Source organism: Tachysurus fulvidraco, chromosome 23 (genome assembly GCF_022655615.1).
Source record: "Tachysurus fulvidraco isolate hzauxx_2018 chromosome 23, HZAU_PFXX_2.0, whole genome shotgun sequence".
NCBI classification, from domain to species: Eukaryota; Metazoa; Chordata; class Actinopteri; order Siluriformes; family Bagridae; genus Tachysurus; species Tachysurus fulvidraco.
In genome coordinates, this window is record NC_062540.1 from 7491976 (window position 1) to 7517986 (window position 26011).

At 40.1% G+C, this 26011-nt stretch overlaps 1 protein-coding gene across 3 annotated transcripts in view; it reads right to left on the reverse strand.

Moving 5' to 3' along the window:
- Positions 1 to 26011, reverse strand: part of spo11 (SPO11 initiator of meiotic double stranded breaks) — a 44377-nt gene that overhangs the window by 13967 nt on the left and 4399 nt on the right. Inside the window, exons 4-10 of one of the 3 annotated variants that reach the window (XM_027144751.2) lie at positions 20310 to 20376; positions 19607 to 19715; positions 15536 to 15616; positions 10345 to 10381; positions 10157 to 10266; positions 7595 to 7694; positions 7233 to 7270 (exon numbers count right to left, since the gene is read on the reverse strand). In XM_027144751.2, coding sequence (XP_027000552.1) covers positions 7233 to 7270; positions 7595 to 7694; positions 10157 to 10266; positions 10345 to 10381; positions 15536 to 15616; positions 19607 to 19715; positions 20310 to 20376 — 542 coding nt within the window. The remainder of the gene's footprint in view (positions 1 to 7232; positions 7271 to 7594; positions 7695 to 10156; positions 10267 to 10344; positions 10382 to 15535; positions 15617 to 19606; positions 19716 to 20309; positions 20377 to 26011) is intronic. The other 2 variants (XM_047807585.1, XM_027144752.2) reach the window with 2 other exon arrangements.

The following is a 26011-nucleotide window of genomic DNA, read 5'->3' on the forward strand; positions in this document are numbered from 1 at the left end:
CATCAGGCAAATCAACCCGGTCTCTTACCGCCTCGCACAACCTACCGCATCTCGCCGACCTTTCATGTCTCGCTGCTTAAACCTGCTGTTGGGCCTAGAGAGAACCCAGAACATCCCACTGACCCGCCGGATCCGCCTCCACTTTTAATTGATGGCGAAGAGGCTTACCAAGTCCGCGACCTGCTGAAATCCAGATGCTGAGGAGGTCACCTGGAATACCTAGTTGACTGGGAGGGCTACGGTCCGGAGGAACGCTCATGGGTGAAGGTGGGGGACATCCTGGACCCCTCGCTCACAACCGAATTCCACCAGCAATGCTCCCCGTTCTCGAGGACGACCCCGGCGTCGCACGTGCCCTCGCGTCGGGAGCCGCTCGCGGGGGGCTCTGTCACAGTCAGCGCACCACCCACGCCCACCGAACACCAACACCGAGAAGCCTCTCCAGAATACTAGCTCTCCCAGACTACACCTCCCAGAATCCACCACTGACTCTGATTGCTCCACCACCTGTTCCTAATCAACCACTTCCTATAAAGACTGAACATGAACTTGACACCAGTGCAAAGTCTTGATCTGTTCCGGCAATCATTCTGAGCAATTCATGTGTTTTCTCTGTTCTGGTTTCGGTTTCTGCTTCTGTGTTTTCGTTTTGTGATTGTTTGCTGCCTGCCCTGACCTTCTGCCTGTCTTACCGTTTCTGATTTCTGCCTGCTCTCTGATATAGTGTTTACTTGCGCTGTCCTTGCCTGTACGACTACGAGTTTGTCTTTATTAAAAGCTGCAAATGGATCATCCACCTTACGACTCTCTGTTACATTATGCCTAATTATAGATAATGTGTCTTAGAAAATTAAAATCAATATATTGTTTTCTGTGAGCGAGTAAACAAGATGATTTTCACATAATTTTGAAGTAAAAACTCTAGGCTACAAGATCCAGTTCTCAAATGTATGTTCTGTATGTGTTTTATGGCCTTGTTCAAGTGATGTAAAATGTTTCATTTTTCACTAACCACGCATAAACATTGTCTTCTCAAAAACACAATCATATACATAAATTCTGCTCACATCTTATTGTAGGCCAGTTTGTGCTGATTACAGTGATATTAGACTTTAGCCATTTACAGTATATATTTATAAGCAACTGAAATAAGTACAAATGTCAGGGTATGACAAAACTTCTCCAGGCCCTAAAAATACCCTTAGACTTCAGAGGGTTAATCAGCTGTCCACGACGCGCACCAATACAGTTATGACACCCATATTACCTGACCATTTAAATTCCCATTCATTGAGCCGCTTTCAAGCGTGTCGCAGCTGCTGCGATTTAAACTTGGCGGCTATTCGAGTTTAAACCGCAAGCTATCTCCTTTTGCTTTCGCGACATGGAACTATAAGTGGTCGTGATTATTATTAATATACTCGCGGCGAAAGGAAAGTTTGAATATGCTTTAAACTTACGGTAATCGATATGGCGCATATGTTCGTGTATAATGGTGTATTTGTCGAGCCGTAAGTGACCTTCAGTCTGTTCTACAGTCTGTCATGCTACGCTACGTTATGTTATGCTATGCTAGGTATGTTATTTTATATTACGCCATGTTATAAGATAAGGTATACCTTTATTTGTTCCACAATGGGGCAGTTTCTCTGTTACCACAGCAAATAGAAAGAAATATTGCACACAGGCACATTAAAAAAAACAAAAAACTGCATGTGTTGCCAAAATCCTCGTCAATGTTATTGGAGTTAAACAGTAATCCAGCGTGTAATTACGGCGACTGGTTCACAGGAGCAGCTTCGATTGTAAATTATGCTATGCTTTGACGTCATGTCCCGTTACATATGCTAGGTTATGCTATGCCTTGCTATGCTATGTCATGCTAGGCTATGTCATGCTAGGCTACGCTACGTCATGCCACGTTATGCTATGTTTTTCTATGCATGTTATGATGGGTCATTCCATGCTATGCTTTGTTAAGTTATGCTAGGTAATGCTATGCCTCGATATGCCTTGCTATGCTAGGTTATGCTATGCTACGCCATGTCCCGTTATGTTATGCTAGGTTATGCTATGCTAGGTTATGCTATGCCTTGCTAGGCTATATGTTATGTTATGCTAGGTTATGCTACGCCTCGCTAGGCTATGTTACGTTATGTCATGTTAGGCTATGTTATGTTATGCCTTGCTAGGCTATGTTGTGTTACGCTATGCCTCGCTAGGCTGTTATGTTACATTATGTTATGCTATGCCTGCTAGGCGTTACATTACGTCCTGTTATGCTATGCCTTGCTAGGCTTGTTATGCTATGTTATGTTAGGCTATGTTATATCACGTCCTGTTAGGCTATGTTATGTTACGTTATGCTATGCCTTGCTAGGCGTTATGTTACATTATGTTATGCTATGTCTTGCTAGGCTATGTTATCTTACGTTATGTTACGTATGTTAGGCTATGTTATGTCATGTTACGCTATGTCATGCTAGGTCATGTTATCCTCTCCCCGATTTTTCCTGTCTTATGCTTCGGCTGACATGCTACCCAGTTCATTAAAACAGTTGAAAAGTGGCATGGCTGGGCAAAGCAGACATCGCACATGCCTTCAAAAAAAAAAAAAAAAAGAGCACCAAAAGGGTTGGTATTCACTACTCTTAATAATAATTTTGATGCCTCCTATGACCTCAATCCAATCCTGCGGCCCCTCACCAGAGCTTCAGGAGACAGAGCAGAGAACACAAACCCATCACCATCGACAAGACACCTGCAGAGTGGGCGAGCAGCTTTTAAGTTCTCTGTGTTAACATCAGCTCTTCTTCCCAAGATGGCTAGGAAGATAGGAATGAGCCCCAGCATCCCCAGAACATTCTACACCTGCACTATACAGAGCATAGACGGGCTGCATCAGTGCCTGGTTTGGAAACAGCACCGGTGGCAACTGTAAAGCTCTGAAAAGGGTTGCGCGTACTGCCAGCCACATCGTTGGAGGTGAGCTTCCCTCCCTCCAGGTCATCTGAACCAGGCGTAGTATAAGGAAAGCCCGGAGGATCATCAATAACTCCAGCCACCTGTCCCACAGACTGCTTCTGCTTCGCATCCGATCCCACACTAACCGACAGCGATAGCTTTTCCCTCAGGCTATTAGTCTAATTAACAGTCAAAACTAATACAACCTACAGCATACTTCCACAATATGGTATGCCACACACCGCACTTTAACTTCAACAATTCTATCTTATCATGATCTGTCATTCCTCGACGTGTGCAAGATCAAGCTTCGCGAGCAACCAGAGTCTTCTACAGGGCGCATGCTTCCCCTACATGTTATCACTATAGTTTGGTGGATATTCAACATGCTTGTTGATATATTGCTGCTGTAGGGGCATATTACTGTATGCTTCCCCCTCTACGCTGCACACTTGGCCTCAACTTACTACAGCAACATGCTCGTTGCAAATATGCCACCATCTGCTCTACCCAGGGTGATGCTTCCCCTGATTATTGACTAGCCCCGGATGTACTAGAGTCTTCTACAGGTCCCATGCTTCCCCTACCTGTTATCGCTAGCTTAGCGTATATACAACATGCTTGTTGCATATTGCAGCCGCAGGGGAGTATTATGCCTCCCCCTTTACGCTGCACACTTGGCCTCAACTTCTACAGCAACAAGCTTGTCGCAAATATGCCACCATCTGCTCAGCCCAGGGTGATGCTTCCCCCGATTGCTGATTAGCCTCGGATGTACTCGCTTTCAAAAGCGTGTTCATATACCAAGCTACACGAGCAACCAGAGTCTTCTACAGGGTGCATGCTTCCCCTACCTGTTCCCACTATAGTCTAGTGTATATACAACATGCTCGTCGTTATATCGCTGACGCAGGGGTGTATTATGCCTCCCCCTTTACGATTCAAAAGACTGCAGCAACATGCTCGTTGCAATATGCGGCCATATGCTCAGCCCAGGGTGACCTTCCCTTGATCGTCGATTAGCTGGATGTACTAGCTTTCATATTGCAACATTGTTTTTTTTTCTCTGGATGTTGAATTCAAGCTGCATGAGAGACCAGAGTTTCTACAGGATGCATTTTCCCCTACCCGTTCTCACTATTATTTAGTGGATATACAACATGCTTGTTTATATCGCTGCCGCAGGGGTGCATTATGCTTCCCCCTTTGCTTTAACTGACTACAGCAACGTGCTCATTGCAGATATGCCTACATTTGCTCAGCCCAGGATGACTCTCCTCCGATCTTTGATCAGTTTACGACATCCATATTACCCGGCCATTTAAATTCCCATTGGTTGAGCTGCTTTCTAGTCACTGCTGCTGCGACCTGTGTTCATTGTACAGGTTTATGTCTTAAATCTCCACATATTTTCTCTCTCTCTGTCTCTCTATTATTATTTAATCATTTATCTATCCATTTATTAATTTATTATTTTACAAAAAAAAAAATATATAGGGGGTGTATTCTATTTTCTAGTTGCTGCTCTCCCCGCTTAGTCCATGCATGCGTATGGACGGGCGCGCGGATTCCTGCCCAGAACAGAACCATTCCGCCAACACTAACTGTATGCTATCATCTAATAAATTCTCATTTGACAAAGTGGTCCTGACAGAACTCTAGACTGGTCTATTGTAATGCATTACTAGGTGGTTGTCCTACATTTTAATAAATAGGCTACAGTTAGTCCAAAATGCAGCTGCCAGAGTTCTTACCAAGACAAGAAAATATGTTCATATAACCCCAATCCTATCATCTTTACACTGGCTAACTGTTAAGTTCAGAATTGATTACAAAGTGCTGCTACTTACATACAAGTCTCAATGGTTTGGCTCCCAATTATCTAACTAGTCTTCTAACATGTTTACAATCCTTCGTGCTCTCTGAAATCACAAAACCAAGGAGTTCTGGTAGTTCCCAGAATATCTAAGTCTACTAAAGGTGGTAGAGCATTTTTGTATTTAGCTCCCAAACTTTGGAATAGTCTTCCTGATAGGGTTTGGGGCTCAGACACACTTTCCACACTTTAGTCAGGTGTACACACAATACTTCCCATTATCTTGCTCTAATACATCTGACAAAATGCACATTATCTAGTGCTTGCTAATATTATATTACAGCAGCTACGTTCATTCTGCTCCACTGCTTCTCTCTTTCTACCCATCCCGAGGCATTCAGAAATTGTCTTCCGTGCCATGAAGATTTTGGACCTCCACTGAGATGAGGCAGACACTGTGAGGATTCTGAGGCATCTAGAGATTTACCAGCTCCAGTTAGACTTTGCTATATTAAAGAGTAGGTGCCAACTACATGTGGTCTTTGAGGACAACAATCTCCTCATCAATACAACATTTATTACACTGTATATTTACATTTACATTTACGGCATTTAGCAGACACCCTTATCCAGAGTGACTTACAACTGAGCAACTGAGGGTTAAGGGCCTTGCTCAGGGGCCCAGCAGTGGCAGCTTGGTGGACCTGGGGTTCGAACCCATGACCTTCCGATCCAAGACCTTAACCACTGAGCTACCACATCCCCACATCCAAACACATTCAAATATATATCTAATATTAATATTGAATTTTGTATTATATTAATCTTTATATTATTCACTATAATAACATTTTGTTCTATGTTTATGTTCTTTAAAGCTGCTTTGAGACGATGTCGATTGTAAAAAGTGCTATACAAATAAATTGAACTGAATTGAATCTGTCTAGATCGTCAAGAGCACCAAATTTTTTCAGTGTTCATCTAGAGGAGAAGTTCACCTTGTCACTTAACACCAGCTCCATTACCTAGAAATCCCAGCAGCATCTCTACTTCTTACAAAAGCTGAGGAAAGCCCATCTCCCTACTCCCATCCTGGCTACATTTTACAGAGGGACCATTGAGAGCATCCTGAGCAGCTGTCTTGTTTGGGAACTGCACCATCATGGATCACAAGATCGTGTTCACCAGCTTGGATCATTTGAGTCGGTCTTCCCTCCAATAGGGATATTTGCAAAGCCTGTTGCATCCGCAAAGCCAACAACAATGTGGATAACCCCAAACACCCCTCACACACACTCTTCACCCTCCTGCCGTATAGAAATTTATGCCAAACATGCTGAGATCCGGTCAGAAGCTGTGGCATCTGAGGGTGGGAAAGAGAAGATAAGTTGTGTATCATCAGCATAGCAGTGGTAAGAGAAACCATGTGAGGAAATAACTTCACCAAGAAAGTGAGTATACAGGGAGAAAAGAAGAGGACCAAGTACTGAGCTCTGTGGGAAGCCAGTGGAGAGTCTGCGTGGAGCAGATGTCACTCCCCTCACACAATGGCAGTTGTAAAAATGTACCAGTCTGACAAGCTAAGGGAGCTTGTCTGTGGTGAGGGCCTCAATTTAGCCTTCCATGCAACAAAGCAGATGACCCACATCATCATTCCATGGCTGCATTGGTCAACACAGAGAGGCAATCTGATGAAGATAATAAAAAAGGACATAACCTTTTGCCACAGAGAGGCAATCTGATGGAGATAATAAAAATGTACATAAACTGTCTTGAAATCTCGGAATTCATTTAAGGAATTCATTTAAGGTCTGTTCTTCCCTCAGCAAGGGCTATCTGCTAAGGTAGGAAAACAGATAGGTTGTGCCTATCATCACATAGGCATCTTGTCCAAGCAAAGGAGACCTCTTACAGTGTGTCATCACAAGACTCTTTCAAAGGAAGCCTCCCTCTAAGACGATTGGTGTTACCCATAGCATCAGACATGACACAGCGTCAAGGTCCCTCAAAAGTGAATTACACTAGGTTAGGTACCTAACCTGGTTCCCTAAGAGGGGAATGAGATGCTTTCCATACTCCAGGCATCCATGCACTCTTCCTTTAGGCAAGTCTGGAGTAATGTGTTGTAGATGCCCTTTTATGCCACACTTCACTTTGTCACGTCAAGCTTTGTCAAGCCAATAAATTGGCAGGATTTCACACAGCACTTCAGACACAACTTCCACAAAGAAGCGTCCCAGAGCATCAGCCATAACGCAGCATCTCACTCTCTTCTCAGGTAGTAGTTTTACATGATTGCAAATAAACAGAAGTCATACTTAAGAGAACATAAAATATAGAACATATATCATAGAACATATGAAAATAAGCTATTGTTTATGATGTCACATCACAAGACACTGCTTAAACTTGTGAAAGTAATACAATCTGCAATAAGTAAGACCATACTTACAATTGATCCATACTTATAGATGCACATGATTTCAATCCCTGGATGGGGAGGAAAGAGGAAATAGAGACTGCATTTCTGCATTCTTTAGTTAATATTATACTATTACTAACCATACTTATAAACACTTATAAGCCCCATAAACACTACAGGACATTGCATATGCATTCATTAATGCCAAAAGGCATATCAAGTTGCACAACGTATCATGATGTGTTTACATGACTAACATAGTTCATAATAAAAATATTCGCTCATACTGAAGAGCAGAAAGAACAAACACAGCAAACAGCATTGCATGTTAAACTTCTGTCATTGTTGATTCAATTAGACCTGTAACATAGACCTGACACATGATAACATACCGTGTGGGTCAGCATCCACCAATGCAAATACAGGGATGTGCAGTGTATCCCACAGTTTCTTCACCATTAGCCTGCTGTTGACATCTGGTACACCTTTTCCCTAACATTCACAGAGTATAACAAAAAAGTATTTGAAAACTCATTACTAAATGTTATGAGTCATTCTAAAGAACTGTTTTGGGGAATATAAACTGTTATGTTGTTTAATAATGTTTTTATAATGATGCTGTTATTTTTGCTATTTATATTAGTTGCTTAATGTGTAAAGCATAAGGAACAGCAGGTATGAACTATTTACTGTGTAGCAGTGGCCACTGCACCGCCACACAAACCAAGGAAATCACACTCTTCGCCATAAAAATCATGCAGGGAGAGGAAAGCAGTGGTGCAGCACCCTGCACAGCACCCTGGACAACACCACTGAGGAGCAGAGGAAAGCAGCACCAAGGGCAGAGTGCTGATTCAGAGTGCAAGTTGGGGCAGTGAAATTCCTGCCAAAAGACGGTGGCCAATCAGGAGCGTTGCTGTGGCACTCACCCTCCAGCAAGAGAACATTGAGAAGAGCTAGGCTGCGGAGACCCCAGCCCAGCGACAGGATATCACAGAGCTCGTGGACCAGTTTGGGGACATCATTTCGTCTGTGCCAGGACTCACCCAGCTGGTCCAACATGAGATCAAATCCCCTCCAGGAATGGTGGTACAGCAACGTCCCTATCGGGTCCCAGAGGCCCGCCGCCACAAGAATTGTGGCTGAAATGTAAGACAGTTTGTGCAAATAAAAGTGTGCAAAAACAGCATATAAACAGGTTGATGGATGTAAACAGCATGTAAACCGGTTGATGGATGTATATTGGAAGAGTGTTTATTTGGTGTAGATCTTTGCAATACATACAGTTGATGTGCGTGTGTGTGTTGTGCTCAGAGCAGTTCAGATTCAGTTATTAAGGCGTCTGATGGCTTGTGGGATGAAACTGTTACACAGTCTGGTCGTGAGGGCCTGAATGCTCCGGTACCTTTTTCCAGATGGCAGGAGGGTGAAAAGTGTTTGTGAGGGGTGTGTGGGGTCATCCACAATGCTGTTGGCTTTGCGGATGCAGCACGTGGTGCAAGTGTTCATGATAGAGGGAAGAGAGACCCCAATGTTCTTCTCAGCTGTCCTCACTATCCTCTGCAGGGTCCAAGATGGTGCAGTTCCCAAACCAGACAGTGATGCAGCTGCTCAGAATTCTCTCAATAATCCCTCTGTAAAAAGTAGTCAGGATGGGGGGAGGAAGATGTGCCTTTCTCAGCCTTCGTAAGAAGTAGAGATGCTGCTGCGCTTTCTTGGTGATGAAGCTGGTGTTGAGTGACCAGGTGAAGTTCTCCGCTAGATGAACACCAAGAAATTTGGTGCCCTTGAGGATCTCTACAGATGATCCGTTGATGTTCAGCAAAAAATGGACATTCTCTGCTCTTCTGGAGTCAACAACCAACTCTTAAGTTTTATCCACATGGGATGAGACCCACCACGTTCGTGTCATCAGCAAACTTGATAATATGGTTCGATCTGTGCATTGCTGCACTTTCGTGAGTCAGCAAGGTGAACAGCAGTGGACTGAGCATGCAGCCTTGAGGGTCTCCAGTGCTCAGTGTGGTGGTGCTGGAGATGCTGTTCCCGATTTGGACTGACTGAGGTCTCCCAGTCAGGAAGTCCAGGATCCAGTTGCAGAGGGAGGTGTTCAGTCCCAGCAGGCTCAGCTTACCAATCAGGTGCTGAGGGATGATTGTGTTGAATGCTGAACTAAAGTATATGAACAGCATTCGTACATACAGTAAGTGTCTTTATTTTCCAGGTGGGTGAGGGCTAAATGGAGGGCTGTGGCAATCATCTGTGGAGCGGTTTGGACGATACGTGAACTGTAGGCGGTCAAGTGAGGGTGGTAGCTTGGTCTTGATGTGCCTCATGACAAGCCTCTCGAAGCATCTCATAATGATGGGTGTGAGTGCAACGGGACGACGCTTCGACCTTGAACTGCCACTACTGCTGAAAGGAAATTTCTTAATAATTCACATTGGTGATTTTCTGTTACTCGTATCTCCGGACTCTGTGCTATTTTTCCATGTTCTGCTCCCAAAGATCTTACAATTGGCTAATGAGGATATACAAACCTATGCCCAGCCTATGTTTAATGAATTTTCATTATTTTGTAACCTATGACAAAAGTGTTTCCATCACACTATAAAAGAGGTACACCTCCTCTGACTGCAGGCTCTCTCCTGCTTAATTTTTTTTTTTTAATAAATAATTGCCATTTTTTCCAAGAGTGGTGATACAATGGCAGCCTACAGGAGTTCAAACCAAAAAGCCAACCCAAGATGGATCTAGCCTGAGATAGAAGAGACTGTTCCCATGATAGGCTATGGTGAAATGTGAGCCTGAGCAGGATAAAGTATAAACTAAAAAATACCAAGCCAGCAGATACTGCCTATTATTAGAAGATGATCTATAATCTATTATCATCTCTCATGATCTATTTCTGTTCTTTCTCAATAAATGATTTCTCCAAAAGAAGTGATTCTTACCGTTATGATGATACAAGGATAGTATTGGGTGCAAAATGCATCATCCAAAAGTGTCTGGAAAGTTGCATCTTTTTCAATGACAAGAACAAATTTTGCAGAGGACACAATATCTTAATACTTTTAAGGAGAAAATGCCTTCAAAGTATAGAAATTATGGTAATGACTTTTTAAGTAAACAAAAAGGATACTCATGATCCCACTGACACAAGAGGACACAGGCACTGCCTAGTGATACACATATTATTAAATCATAAATATAATCATTATATAATCATCATAATATCATTAATAGTTTTGAGAATTTAAAGATACATTAATCTATGCAAAAAATGTAATAACAGCAAAACATATAGATCTTTAACAAGTATTGTCAGACAGAGGTATCTAACATGATTTATTATATAAAGCATAACACAAAACTAGCAAAAACTGGGGAAAAACTTGTGGGAAAGAAAACGAACGAAAACACAAAAGAAACAGGACAAAGACAAAACAATGGCAATTCAATGCAAGGCATTGCACCTGGGAAAAAAAGGGAAGACAATTAGAGACATAAGGGACAGTTGTGCAGAGGTGGGAAGGAATTAACACTAAGGCAGGGCAGACAGGTGAATACAAACATAAACAAAAACACATGGCACAAGACACAACTGCCTGTTTCAACAGGTAAAATATCTGGCTGTGATCTTGACAAGTATACTGATTTTGTCAACAGATGACAAAATTCTTTGTCAGACAATCAACTAAATTCAGAATGCAATACATCACACCAGTCCACATCACAAAGAAATTGTGTAAAGAACTGTAAAGAATTTGCTGGCCTACAGTAAATTATAAATAAAAATAATAAAAGTAATACATTTAAATTTAAAAAGTCTGTGCAAATATGAGTGTTAAGGTGCGTTGTGCACATTGTGTAGTATGGTTCAGAACAGTAAAGAATGCCAGCATTGACTTTTCCCTATCGAGTGGAATTAAAGATGTGGAATTAAAGATCACATGTCATGGGGAGGAACGACCTCCTTAGTCTTTCTGTGGAGCAGGGCCAAGCTGCGTCGTTGCCTGTAGATGATGCTGTGCAGTGGATGCAAGGGAATTTTTATGATTTACAGGAGTCTGTTCACTCTGCCACAGACGACAGGCTATCCAGCTCTGTGCCCAAAACAGGTTGTCCAGACGTGAGGCATCCTTCTTAATGCTGCCTCCGCAGCACACTGCATAAGAGGGCACTCTCCATAACAGTCTTACAGATGTTGAAGAACGGCAGCCGTTTGGGGAGGTACAAGCGACCTCCTACAGGTGAGAGAGCGATCAGTACAACATGTAGATAATGGCATCCTCCACTCCTCCTTCATGCTGTTATTCTGTAACTTCTACTCCAGCTTCCTCTTGCACTCCTTCACCTCATTGAGCTGGACTTACTTAAGATCCTGATGATCATTATTACACAGTTCTTAACAAACAACAACCTCAGAAGTGCAGTCAACAACCTCCTCTATGTTCCCACTGTGCGATTCCTGCAGTACATTCCAGTCTGTAGTAACAAAGCAGTCTCTCAGACCCGGCTCTGCCTCAGGAGATCACTTCCTGAATGAGTGTGTGGTTGTGGGTAGCCTCCTCACTCTTGCTTTGTAGTGAACCAGAATAAGGTTGTGGTCTGCTTTCTCCAGGTCAGACGGCAGCGTGGTGCTGTATGCATCCTTTACAGTCGCATACAGTAAATCAATAGTCCTATTTCCTCTGGTGTTACAGTCCACATACTGAGAGAAAGCAGATAAATTTGTGTCCAGAGTAGGGTTGGGCGATATGGCCCAAAAACTGTATCACAATATCAGTGTTTCATATCGGTCGATATCGATATATATTGAACTTTATGACCCATTTAAAATAAGGACCAGGAGAAAAATATATTACATTTAAACATTTTTATTTTAAGCTTAACCTTCCTCTTATCATAAACCCTTCAGTTATTAAGACAGAAATGTCAACCAGGAAAACTCAAATAAATAAAATGTAAACATAAGTCTAAAGTCACAATGAACACTTAACAATTATCTCTTAATATTTAAGGTGCAAAATGAAAGAAAATTAAGAAATGCTTAATAAAATGTAATAAAATAGTGCAAAGTGTTAAATATAAACATAGAGAAACCTGAGAATTTAGTGCAAGTTTAGTGCTAGTAAGTTCACTAGCTGTTCACCTTCTGGTGAAAAAGTGTTTTAAAATATGTGCAGTGTTTTTTAAACATAAATAAAACTGAGGTAGATTGAGATACATCTGTAATATAAAAAACAAACCTGATACAGTACAGTAACATTGTTTGAAATATAAAACCTGCAGAAATATGAAAATGTAACTCAATTTATTCTTACTCTAATCATACTTGAAGTTGAACTATTCAAGTATATTTTTGTAGACTTATAATTAAGGCTGTACTATAGCTATCGAATATTTTAGTAATCGCGTATTCTACCAAAAATTTCATCGATTAATCGAGTAATCGGTTTAAATGTATTTTTGCTTAATTAAAGAGCAATATTAAACCTACAAGAGAAAATAAGATGGGTCTCTTAAAATGAATAACTAATTGGTTTCCTTTTTTAGAAAAATTAACTTTTATTTTCTAAACTAAGGCACACAATAAAATAAATAGTAATAATAATAATACAAAAATACTGCCTTTAAGTCATGCAACTTTCAGAACTAAAATATTCAAAATCTACAGCTCAGCCATAAGAAACTTTTACTGTCTAATTTGGAATGCTTTGTGGTATTTAAGAGGCAAAAAACATGGACCATGCATGGTTTCACACCGAGTGCTTTAAGCATATATACAGTATATATTAATCAGAATATAAAAGTCTCTATCTCTCTGTCTCTCTCTCTCTCTCTCTCTCAACGTATGTGCTTTAAAAGTCTTTAAAGGAGCATGTGATTGCAAAGAAAAAAGGTATCAATATGCTCAGAATATAGGTTAGCCCTGCGCTGTGAATAAATGTTTCCTGCTGCTGAAAACAGACGCTCTAATAGTGTCCCAAAACTTTTTAGTTTTCTCTTGTTTGTTTCTACTCTTTGCTCATTGACATTGTTATCGCGCCCTTCCATTTTGCAGCCCGCACAAGCACGCGCAAAAGTCTGCTAATTCCTCTTTTATTTACAATTTCCTCGCTCCCTGTGCGCTCATTTTCTGCTTATCAGTCACTGGTTACTGAAGTGGAATCCCACTTCTGTTTTCTTCCGACGAAGAATAAAAAATATCGAACGTCTTATCGAGCACATTTTATATCGCTATCGATCGCGTGTCTATCACAATACATATCGTTATCATTTTATCACCCAGCCCTAGTCCAGAGTCACAGGATTAAAGTCCCCAGAGATTAACACAAGAACCAGGGGCAAGTAGTTGTTTCCTTGAATAAACAAGTTTTAACATGTAACAATCTATATCCAAACAATAGATAGTAATGCAAGAAAGCATAAAAAGAGCACAAAAAATATAAAAGAAAACACAGAAATTACAAAAATGCACAAAAAAGAACAAACCACACATGTAGCTGCTGAAAAGGCAGCCACTCACGGCATTGCCAGAAGCTAATTTCTCATTAGAACACAAGTAATATAATGAGTCCAGCAGGGTACTAAAGAGCTTCCCTACTGTAGAGAAATTTGTACTTCTTTCTTCATGTTCTGCCATTCAGTTTATGAAGTGATGTAATCCATACCACAGTGTGCTTAATCACACAGTTCAACTTATCAAAAATGAAGTTTTATTTACTGATTTTCTTTATTAGTTTTTGCACCCCTAATGGTTAGAGAGTCTGACTCGTAACCCGAAAGTTGTGGGTTCGAGTCTCGGGCCGGCCACAACTGAGGTGCCCCTGAGCAAGGCACCGAATCCCCCCAATTGCTCCCCGGGCGCCGCAGTATAAATGGCTGCCCACTGCTTCGGGTGTGTGTTTATGGTGTGTGTTTTCACTGCTGTGTTTGTGCACTTTGGATGGGTTAAATGCAGAGAACAAATTCTGGGTCACCATACTTAGCCGTATGTCACGTCACTTACAAAGAAAACTAGCACTTTCCCTGGGTGGGCTCAGTAAATAAAATCTGTTTTCTGGTATATGGAAGATTACCATCCCCACAGGAACTTGCCTATACTTGTCTACACAAAAACTTCTGATCACTTGTACATTTGCTCATTTCTCACCCGACAATTCGTTACTGCACTAATGGACTGTTACACAAAACTATGCTCATTTGCACACTTGCTCTTTTTTTTGTATTGCTGCTCACGTTTGCCTTACCATTGTATTGTACCATTGTACCACCTGATTTCTGTTTATAGTAACAGCAATATATTATATTATATTCATAGTATATATCCTCCGTATATTTTTGTTTATAGTAATAACAAAATATTTTGTTTATAGCACATACCCTTCTGTAAATTTCAGTTTATAGAAATAGCCATCTGTATATTATGTTCATAGCACATATATATTCATCTGTATACTATATTCATACACATCTGTAAATTACTGTTTACAGGAATTGCCATATATTTTGTTACAGCACATATCCTTCTGTAAATTTCAGTAAATCTGTATATTATGTTCACAGTACACACACATCTGTAAAATACTTCCATATTACCACTTCATTTAACTTATTTAACTCTTGTAAACACTATATCCTGCACTTGCTACTATTGCACTCTGGTTAGACCTAAACTGCATTTCGTTGCCTTGTACTTGTACATGTGTAATGACAATAAAGTTGAATCAATTTAATCTAATCTAATCTATAGGCATATTTACAAACACAAGTGCAGAGATTAAGCAAGCAAACAAGGTGATGCATGTGTAATTGCTTCTTCAGAAATACGCATGTTGTTAGGAGAATAAGTTGTAAGGCTAGTGAGTTAGATGCTAGAGAGCTATTTGTGAACAAACAATCTGCAACTAACTGGTAATATCAGGTATGGCTGGGACTATTCCCTGCCCGAACATCAGGGGGACATTCTGGCAGGCTTTGTTTATTTGTGCCATGTGCCTTTGTTGTATGTGTGATAGCCCGGCACACCTGTTCCTTGTGTTTCAATGAATGTCACCCCATTTATACTGGTTGACTGGTACAATGAACCTAGTGTTTCTTTGCCTTTGTTTTTTTTTTTTTTGTCAGAGAAAGCGGGTGTCTTAACAGATAAAATACAGACCCAAGTGCAGGGATAACGTAAAAGGGTTTTTTTTAGTCAATAAATTACAAAGGGCCAGAAACACAATAAAACCAGAAACACAAACAGGAACACAAGCACACTTCCTTCTCCGTGTGTGGACGATACACTAACATCACAATAGAGCTTAGCAGTGTTGCTGACTTACAGTTGAACTACAATCCACCCTTGTCCCATCCTCCTCCATGTAACACAGATCGCCAGAGATTAATCCTTTAGTAGTGGCACACTGTAAATGGAACACACACACACACCAACCAATTATTAGCTACAGGGAAATAAAATGACTATCTTGGTTTTATAGTACAAAGGGTTCAATGAATTTGAATTTGTATTTGAACAGAAATATAATAACATTTTTATAAACGTTTGAGAAAAAAGAAGAAAAAGAAAAATTCTAAGAACTGGTCAAACAGCGGATGTATAATCCCCAATAACCCTATAAATGTAAAACAGCATCAGTGATGGGGGTGGGAGGACCAGTTCATCAATCTTCATCAATGACCAGTTCCTTCATTAATTATTACATATTATTGTACCCTATGAAACAGAGATGGGAGTCACACATGTGCAAGTCACAAGTAAGTCTTAACCTTCAAGTCTCAAGCAAGTCCGAGTCAAGTGAGAGTGAGTCAAGTCAAGTCAAGTCACTGCTTTATCTCAAGCAGTTCAAGTCAAGTCGTAGCTTGAGTCAAGCAAGTCACTGGCAAGTGATACAGAGGTTTGATAATTTAACTAAATGTATATATTAAACAAAGTTAAATCTACAGTATTTATGGACTATGAGAGTTTTATTTGCAACAAAAAATTATTATATGCATTTATTTTTAAAAGGTGTCCACATACAGGTGAGTTGTAAATACAATAAATATCTAAAATGAATAAAAATCAAAACTACAAAGCCTAAGATGTAAATGTAATGTAAATATGGCCAACATAAAAGCATGAAAAGTTTCAATATACCTCAAACATGGAAGAAGACCATGGAAAAGTATTTATATAAAAAGGTACAATGCAACCAAATGGTATTTTTTGAACTGGCATTCCCTTTTAATGGGACATGAACACGTCCTTAAAATAGATCCTTCCTTATTAAGAATAACAACAATCACGTCAATAAAAAAATACGTAAATTATTGAATCACACAAACCTTGAAGTGAATTAACTATCTGAGAGAGAGTTCTTTGTTTTGATGAACACGGAGGAAGATATTTTAAGGAATGTTTGTAACTAAACCCCTTTCACTTCCATATTAGGAAAAAAGAATACTATGGAAGTGAATGGGGCTCATGAAAGGTTTGGTTACAAACATTCCTTAAAATATCTTCCTCCCTATTCATCAAAACAAAGAAATTTTTACAGGTGTCAGGACTCAGCCCGGCCTTTGGCCACATGCATTTGTTTGTGTTCTGTGTTCACGTGTCTGCCCCGCCCTTGTCTCTTCCTCCCTGCCTCTGCACACCTGTCCCTCATGTGTCTGATTAATTAGTATTAGTATTTAGTTAAGCCTTTAGGAATCCTTTGTTTTGTTTTGTCTTGGTGTCTTTTGGTTGTCATGTCTCGAGTCGGTGTCCATGTTTCATGTTTTTTAAGTTATTAAAACCTGTTTTTCTTTTAAGCTATTCCTGCATTTGGGTCTTTTATCCCCGTGCTCATGACAGAAGGATTCCGCCAAACCAAGACTCAGCAGGGTAGCATTAACCTGGACCTGGATTTTTTTTTTTGGTGACATCGGTCCGCATTTTTCTGGTGAGGGACACTGCTTCACTTCCGGTTTCCCCGCGGGGGCGCCGCCTCACTTCCTGTTTGCGGGCCATGTCACCAGCCCGAGTTTTGTTTTGTTTTTTCGGTGTCCTGTGACATCACCCCGCACCTGTCCAGTGGGGGGCGTCGCTTCACTTCCGGTTTCCGTGGAGGACGCCGCCCCACTTCCTGTCCACGGGGGGTGTTGCAGGCCCGTGTTTTGAGACATAGATTTTTCCCCCCGCCCTCCCTGCTCTTCCTGGCTTCCGAGAGGTGGGTCTAGCTTGGCTTGGGTCTAGCTCGGGTTGCGCTTGGCCCTCCTGTTCGGCTGTGGACATCGCTCTGCCCACCTGCTCGGCTGTGGGCGTCGCTTGGCCCACCTGCTCGGCTGTGGATGTCACTCGCCCCCCCCTGCCAAGGCATACATTAAACTAAATAGTAATAATAATACAAAAATACTGCCTTTAAATCATGCAACTTAACTTTCAGAACTAAAATCTACAGATCAGCCATAACAAACCTTTACTGTCTAATTTGGAATGCTTTGTGGTAATTAAGAGGCAAAGCCTTAAGGCCATGCATGGTGTCACACCGAGTGCTTTAAGCATACAGTATATATATTTTAATCAGGATATAAAAGTCTCTATCTCTCTCTCTCTCTCTCTCTCTCTCTCTCTCTCTCTCTCAACCTGTGTTCTTTAAAAGTCTTTAAAGGAGCATTTGTTTGCAACGAAAACAAATATCAACATGCTCAGAATTTGAAGAAATGTTTCCTGCTGCTGAAAACAGACACTCTAATAGTGTCCCAAAACTTGGACATTTTCTGTCGTTTTCCCCCGTTTGTTTCTTCTCTTTGCTCATTGACATTGCCCTACCATTTTGCAGCCCGCACTAGCACGCGCCGTCAAATCAAAAGACCGCTTAAAACATAAAAGCGTCTCCTTCCGCTTTTACATAAGCGCGTTGTCACACACACTCGCGTGCGCGCGCTCACACACACACACACACACACACACACACACAAAATAATTGCGCAATAACGCGACGTGAGCTTTAAAATGAATTAAAAGAGGCTTCGAGGCAGATAAATTTGCCTCGAACAATTTTTGTAATCGAGTTACTTGAGGATTTTTTTCAGCCCTAGTTATAATATCCAAACTGCCGCCATACTGGCGAGCTGATGTTTCCTCTTTTGTTTAAAATTTCCTCGCTCGCTGTGGCGCTCATTTTCTGCTTATCAGTCACCGGTTACTGAAGAGGACTCCAGCACCAGCACGAGACAACGATATGGTGCAACCAAACTTGATACTGTTAGAGTGTCACTCCAGTGTCAAGTTGCATTTAAATGCAGACAAAGGCAAGAACTCACTCAAACCAGATTAGTCTGGTACCTTTTAAGGTTGATATCAGAAAGGCTGTAGTGTGGTTCAAGAACTACCCTGAAGATATAACCCAGTGTTTATAGATGGGCAAAAAAGTCATTATTTAATGGAGATCCCCCAAGGTTAAATTTTAGTCCCTGTTTATTTTCTATTTTCATAAATATCACTGGAAATGATATGCTGACAGCTATAGTACATCTTTATTCAGATGATACTGCTGAAAATTCTACTGCAAAATCTCAGACAGTGTAGCTATTCATACTTTAGGAGAGGACTACACTGAAAACTGTCTGGAACAACTTGGACTTCAGTGTCTGAACACTAGGGGGACGTTTTGTATTGTGCCCTATGCTTTTGTTTTATGTAAAACCTGTTTGCCCCGCCCTGTCCTTCATCCGTTCTGCTTCTGCAACACCTGTTCCTTGTGTTTCAATGACTGTTCTCCTTATTTATACCAGTTGTCTTGTGTCTGTTTTTTGCTGAGTCCTTGTCTCTTGGTTTGCTGTCTTTTGGGTTGTTGTTTCTGTTTCTCTGTTCCTAGTGTTTCCAGCCTTTTGCTATTCCCCCTAAGAAACCCCTTTTTTATGTTATCCCTGAATATGGGTCCCTGACAATAATACAATGTGTTTAGAAGCTGAAGGTTTGTTGGGTTTTTTAATCATAATAGGGACTTCTTTAATATAGCAGTTAGAAAAACCATTAGTCAAGATACATTCTTAATTTTTTTTAATAACTGAGGTATTATTTATATGCATGCTGCTTCCACTATACTTTACTGACAAGACTCTGTCATAGCTGTCTGTTTTCTAATTACAATTATAACTAACATATAACAATTTGTTGGTAGTACACACGTTTATTATTTGGTCTCTTGGCCCTCATTATGTTTAAAGAGCCAGCAGCATTGGTATATTTTATGTATACAGAATCATTAATCAGTAAAATTCTGCAAGATGCCAATATTTCAGAAAGTAAGAAAGAAACTGAAAACAGAAAGTAGTTTCCTGAATTATCCTGAAAGTGTTATAAATCCAGACCAATAAGGTTTGGAAACATTCTAACTTAGAGTGTGCATGTGTGCTAGGAAATGTACCACATGTAGGCTCCTCCGAGGAACTTTGAGCAGGCATGATACATCATCAACAATGGCATCCAAAGTCTTCTGTGATCCAAATAACTGGGGGTCATTATAAAATATTTCCCTGTTTTCCACAAGATAAATAAAAAAAAGTCACTTAAAAAATAATTGTATAATTCAATCACAATATGAATTATTGAACAAACAATCCTTTTTGCGAGTGCACAAATATTTCTGTGATCGCATCAACATGCTGCATGTAGATAGACACTAGATGATTAATGATTATAATACTGATTGATTGTATTGACTGAACAATAATAATGCCATTGTTTGCATGATCCAGATGATTCATCTATAATAGCTTTGGTTCTGTTGACCATATGTTCCTGTTAGGCAGAGTGTGATATTGGAATGGGTGTTAAGGCTGTAGGGTGGTTCAAGAACTACCCAGAACACAGTTTGTGAACCCCAAGGTTCAATTTTAGTCGTATTATTTATATGCATACTGCTTCCTCTATACTGTATAATAGCTCTTAATGATTTAGAATCCGTTCTAAATCATTACATCTAGTACACACAGTGCCCTTTATGATTTGGTCCCAGCAGATATTTTTCTTTGAACATATGAACATGCTACTCATAAATGTAAACTAGATGATAATAATAATAATAATTGTTTATTATAATTATTATGATGAAATCAGAACATACATACCTTTTGGTTACATATGAATCACTTAGGATAAGTTTGTATATTGTTGACAGGGCCTTCACAATCAGTGCTGAGAGCAGAGAAATACCTATTTAGTTATTATATAACATGCTTTATTTGCAAGATTCTTAATAAATATTAGGGGTGAAACAATTCTTAAATCTTTATGTGCATTTTGTGAAAGAGGTTTTGAAAGATTGGATTTTTTACTTTACTAGTTAATTTAAAAAAAAAAAGCAGTAGTTCAAATGTTATGGGAGAGGCTCGATACAGAGTGAGAGTGAGAGTAAGTACTGAGCAGCAGAGCCAGAAAGTGACACAGACACGAGGGCTTCATGGGTGGTAAGCATCAACTTCCTCTCCACAGTCTGCAAACCTTGTGAGGGTGGTAAGGTGACAGCATAAGGACATCCCAGTTCACTAAACACTGAATAGCACATCTGTCTTGTCAGAGTTAAGCAGGAAGCATGCAACCACTGTCTGATGTCCTTCACACAATCTTTAATCTTATTAAGCTGGTGATTCACAATCCCGATCAGAGTCCAGTAACAGGTCATTTACAACTTTAACCAGTGCTGTCTCTGTGCTATGATGAGGCCTAAAGCCAGATTGATACATTTCGTGAATATTATTCCTATGTAGGTATGAGCATAACTGCTATGCTAAAACTTTTTCTAGGATCTTGAAGATAAAGTGGATGTTTGTTATTGACCTATAGTTGAACAGCTGACTTGGGTCGATGTCAGGTTTTTTAATCAAAGGTTTGCTAACCGCCAGGGTTTCCCGTAGCGCTTTTCAGTTCGGGCGGCCCGCCTAAGCTGGGAAACCCTTCTGCCTTATCTAGGTAGTCCAAAAAAAAAAAAAATTCCGCTGCACAAAAGGCCATCAACTGCATCTTGGAGAATAGCGCAGACGTGCTTCACACCGCGAGCGTGCACGTGTGCCACACGGCCGAAATGAGAGAAAGACGTGGTCTGTCACTGTCTAGAGTGTTGGAAAAAAATCTTAGTAGAAATAATTAAAATATTATTCCTTACAATACTATAACCAAAGTAAAGTATTAGGCCTTGCAAAATATTACAATTGCTGTCATAAACATATGTAGGTGATGTTGTAGGCCAAAGATGTTTATTGCAACCAGATTCGGGGCTGTTAGGCCTAGTCAGTCTGAGCACATTTGTAATAACAACTTGTTATGTAGAAGGGAAAATACCATTGTTCCCAGACCTTAGCTCATAAATTGTTATGGAAAATGAAGAACACCATGGTTCTCAGACCTTGGTCCATAGCAATAACATGTTATGTAGAATGAAAAAAACAGTGATCCACAGACCTAGGCCCTGAGAACTAAAGGAAGGAAAATCCATATATGGGCATGTGGTGCTCATAAACTTATTGTGCAGACTGAAGAAGGCCCAGGTGTTTAGTCTGAGGTCATGAAAAATAAGGGGAGGAAAATCCATAAATGGGCATATGGGTGAAAGGTAATGGGAAATAAGGGGAAATTGGGTCAGTGTATTTAGAAAACATAGGAGATGATTCCGGTAAATAAGGTGATATGGCACCTGGGCTCCTAGGAGCGCCAGGGTATATATTGAGAAGATATCTGAGGTTTTTTGGTTCTTCGGGGGCGAAGGTGTGTGTGCGTAGAGGCGCACGCGCGCGGGCGCATGCCCGTGTCCGCGGGTCAAGGTGGGTGTTTTTATTTTCGCAAGGACGTCGCGAGAGTTCTTGTTTTTCTTGATTGATTTTGCATGACATGCTCTTTTTGGGGGTTTTCATTTGTTACTTTGAATTTGGCAATTTGTTACTTTGAATTTGGCAAATTATAATTTGTTGGCTGATTGACCACAATAAAGAAGTTTGCTCATTCTCATCCAGGTCTGAGGAGTTTTCTCAGTATTTTTGTAGTAATTATAGAGTTAACAGTGAAATCTAACTAAAGGCCTAAGAGAAGAGATCACCCTGTGATGTGTCGGCTTGGAGACCGGCTCTGAGTTCCGACAAGAGCAGGGGTGTCAAACTAAAAGTCACAGTGGGCCAAAATATAAAACTGAGATACAGTCATGGGCCAAACTGAATATTTATTGAAAAATTAACTGCAACTGATATGTAATGTTCAACCTTTTTCATATGGAAACAAACTTTAGTTCTGCTTGAACACAGGATTTGGAACAACCAGAGCTTGATATTACAAACACATAAGAAATTAAATTTGAAATAAAAGACACATCAGTGGTGTTCATTTCTTATTTAAATAAAATAAATTATGCCTCTCACTGTATCATTTTAAGTTCCTTTTCGAAGTGGATCTTTTTCAAAACCAACAACAAAAGAACCAAAAATAATAATTTCAGTAATAATTTCATTCAATGAATTCAATATTAACAGTTCTTGCCTTGGAGTAGAAAAAGTGCGTAAAGAAAACATATACTGTATTCAAACTAAGTTTATACTTAAACTTCTCATAATGTTTCGTTTCATAGTGTCTTCTTATGTTATATTCTTTCGTTACAGACACGTTAGCTCCGCACACAAGACAAACAGGTCTGTATTTTATATTCGTGAACAGATAATCTGCCTCCCACCTGTCTTGAAAGCTCCTATTGTCCATTTTTCTTTTGTCCATTTTTGTGGAGGGTGGAATTAACTTGCCCGATGTGACTGTAGCATGGTTTTTAACGACTGTCAACATAGAATGAGGGGCGCTTGCTGTTCGTGACTATGCGTCAATACAGTGGCAAGGCATTCTGGGATTTGTAGTATTAGCGGAGCATGCGACTAGCCAGCTGTAATACAAATATAATTACACCGCGGGCCAAATTCGGCCCGTGGGCCTGAGTTTGACACCTCTGGTCTAGAGGATAACACATGAAACGCGTGTTAACTCCATTAAGATAATGTAATTACTAGTGGGAAATAATCAGATTTTACAATCCTTTTTGGGGGAAGACGTTCATCGGGCATTTGGATAGCCATCAAGGTAGATAATTATTTTAAATGATCTAAATTCTTTAAATACTACAATAATCTGTCAACTGTTCGCTCGAAGCATCTGAAATTACCATGATAGGTGTAATGTTTTCTTATCAAGGCTTGTTGCGTTTACAGGTGGTTGTCTTATAGCTATAGGTTTGAAAAATACAACCTAAAATTGCGGCATTCTTCGTACGATGAAACAGACCTACCTCACCATCTGTACCGCCTCCACCACCCCCACAGCGCCCACCTCCATCGCCGGATCCCCGCAATCCTCTAAACACTGACGTAGTGGGTGGAACCAAGAGTGGGCTATGGACCCTAAATATTCAGGGTGGCTGTACCACGCAGAACACAGCATTATTCCTAGAGAAGTTTTGCAGACTGTGCAGGATGCACCGACAAAGGGCTTTACATGGCCCCTCTCAAAGGCCTTTCATAGAGGTACCCTGCACTAACTACAGGTGTGATGCCTAGGACTCACACTTGAGCTCAACCAATCACATTTCATGTGTTGGAATTGCAGCCCAATCAAGCCGAAGTAAGTGTTTGAGTTGTTCAGGAATAACAAACTAGGGTGATTTAATTATTAAAATTAAACTAACAGTGACAGCTTATTGAATGTTTGTTTATTAGGTCTGACCATCAGTGAGGCCTTTCAGCCCATTTTAAATATGGAGCATGAGGCCATAATTGGCTTTAAATGACTTTACTGGCTGGTAAAGCATGAAATTGCGCACCATACAAATTACTCGGCATTGCTGGAGTTGGCAAACCTCCTAGGCTGCGAATATTTTGCCAAATTGAAGGTAAGAATTTTATTTCATTAGTGTACTTTTGCTGTCATGGATTTGTAATAAAATACACTATAATTTAAGAATACATTTTCCTAGATTGATCAAAGGACCAACTACAGGTCCCACAGGATTGTGGACGAAATGTTACAGATTCTGGGTGAAGTGGTTGAGGAGCCCATTTTAGAAGCCATTAGAACTTCAAAGGCTTGGAAATTGATGAGTCCACAGACATCTCTGTCACAGACTCTCTTTCATGTAAGCGAGTACCATACATGAAAACTTAAATAATATAAAATAATCGAAACTTCATTCACTCTTTGTGTATAGATCAAGACAGACTTGCGGAACAAGCTGCAGGGTGACAACCTGACAGCCTGCATGAAAATAATCATCAGTGGTCACTTGTTAATGAGTGCAACTACCAAAAGGCCCTTGAAGGATACCAAGGATAGGTTGTAGCAATGCTATATGTCAGCTCTGCCATAAGCAGTGACGGATCAACATGTTGTTTTGCACTTGTATAGTTGTTGTTTGTATACTGTTTGTTAAAATTGTTTGTTTTTAAGGCAAATTTTCAATGTTGTTTTGCACTTTCATATTTATTGTTATATATTATTTAAATTTTGTTGTTAAATTTAAATGTAGTGTTAAATAAATAATTGGTAAATGTAGCACAGAGTATGTAGTCTATCTCACAAAGAAACGCATGCCAATTTTCTGCGGGAAACCCTGCTAACCGCTAAACAGTCTGAATACTAATCAAAAACCCGAAATATTATCTATGGCATTATCTATCAATTTGTTTGGTATTAAATTAATTGTCAGAATTTTATTTTTTTCCAACAGTGTTTTTATTCCTAGTTAATTTTGCTACAGTATTAAATAAAAAAATATTCAATTAGGCTGGAGAAATACACTGATCTAGCAGCACTAAAGCCCCGTTCACACTGAAGGTAAAAGTGGCCCAAAATTGATTTTTTTTGGGGTCAAGTAACCAGGTCAGACTTCTTCAGGAGTAGTGTGAACACTCAAATCTAGCCCAGATCTGATTTTTTTCAAATCAGATTCAGACCACTTCCATATGTGGTCCTGAATTAGACCCAAATCTAATTTTTTCCAATGTGGCAGCAGTGTGAACAACCAAGGCAGATTTGATGTGACTTTTACGTCAATCGACATCGACATTCGTCATAATTATGCGCTGGCGAGTACGCACACAAACATGACTACGCCTACAAAATGGATCAAATAATCAAAAGTTGCCCTCGACATCCCAAAATTTTCAAAACATTGCGTCTCTGTGCTGCCATTACACAAACATTTAGAAAGAAAAGCGAAAATGCTTACTTCCTCCATAACCGTGCCAACTTTAGCGCAACGGCTTGCTGCGTGTTATTGTTCGTTTGCGCATGTGGGTCAGTTCGAAACAGCAAACAGTTGACACTGTTATCTGATATAGGCCACATTTTTAGGTAATGTGAACAGCCAAACAAAAAATCAGATCTGAGCAAAATATCCGAATTGAGCATTAAGACTTGCAGTGTGAACGTGGCCTAAGATATTTTTTGTAGCTATGTAGGCTTTACTTCCATGCTAATTAAAATATTTGTTTTCAATATAAAATATATGTTAAAATATAAATGTTTTCAAGTTTCAAGTTGTACCAGGGTTTCTCTTTTATTACTTTACTTTTAAGTTGAGCTACAATATCTAGTGTGTAGCAAAATATTGACTCTAAATAGTCAGCCGCCTGATCAAGTCTGGTGGGGTCAGATGACTTGTTGCTACATATGTTGTGTTAAAGTGAAGAACTCTGAATGAGCTTATCATCATCAATATTATCATCACCGCCTGCCCTGGCTTGGCTGATGTATCAAACTATAACCACGTGGACAAGCTTTATTTAATGCGACAGACTCGTTTTTTTTG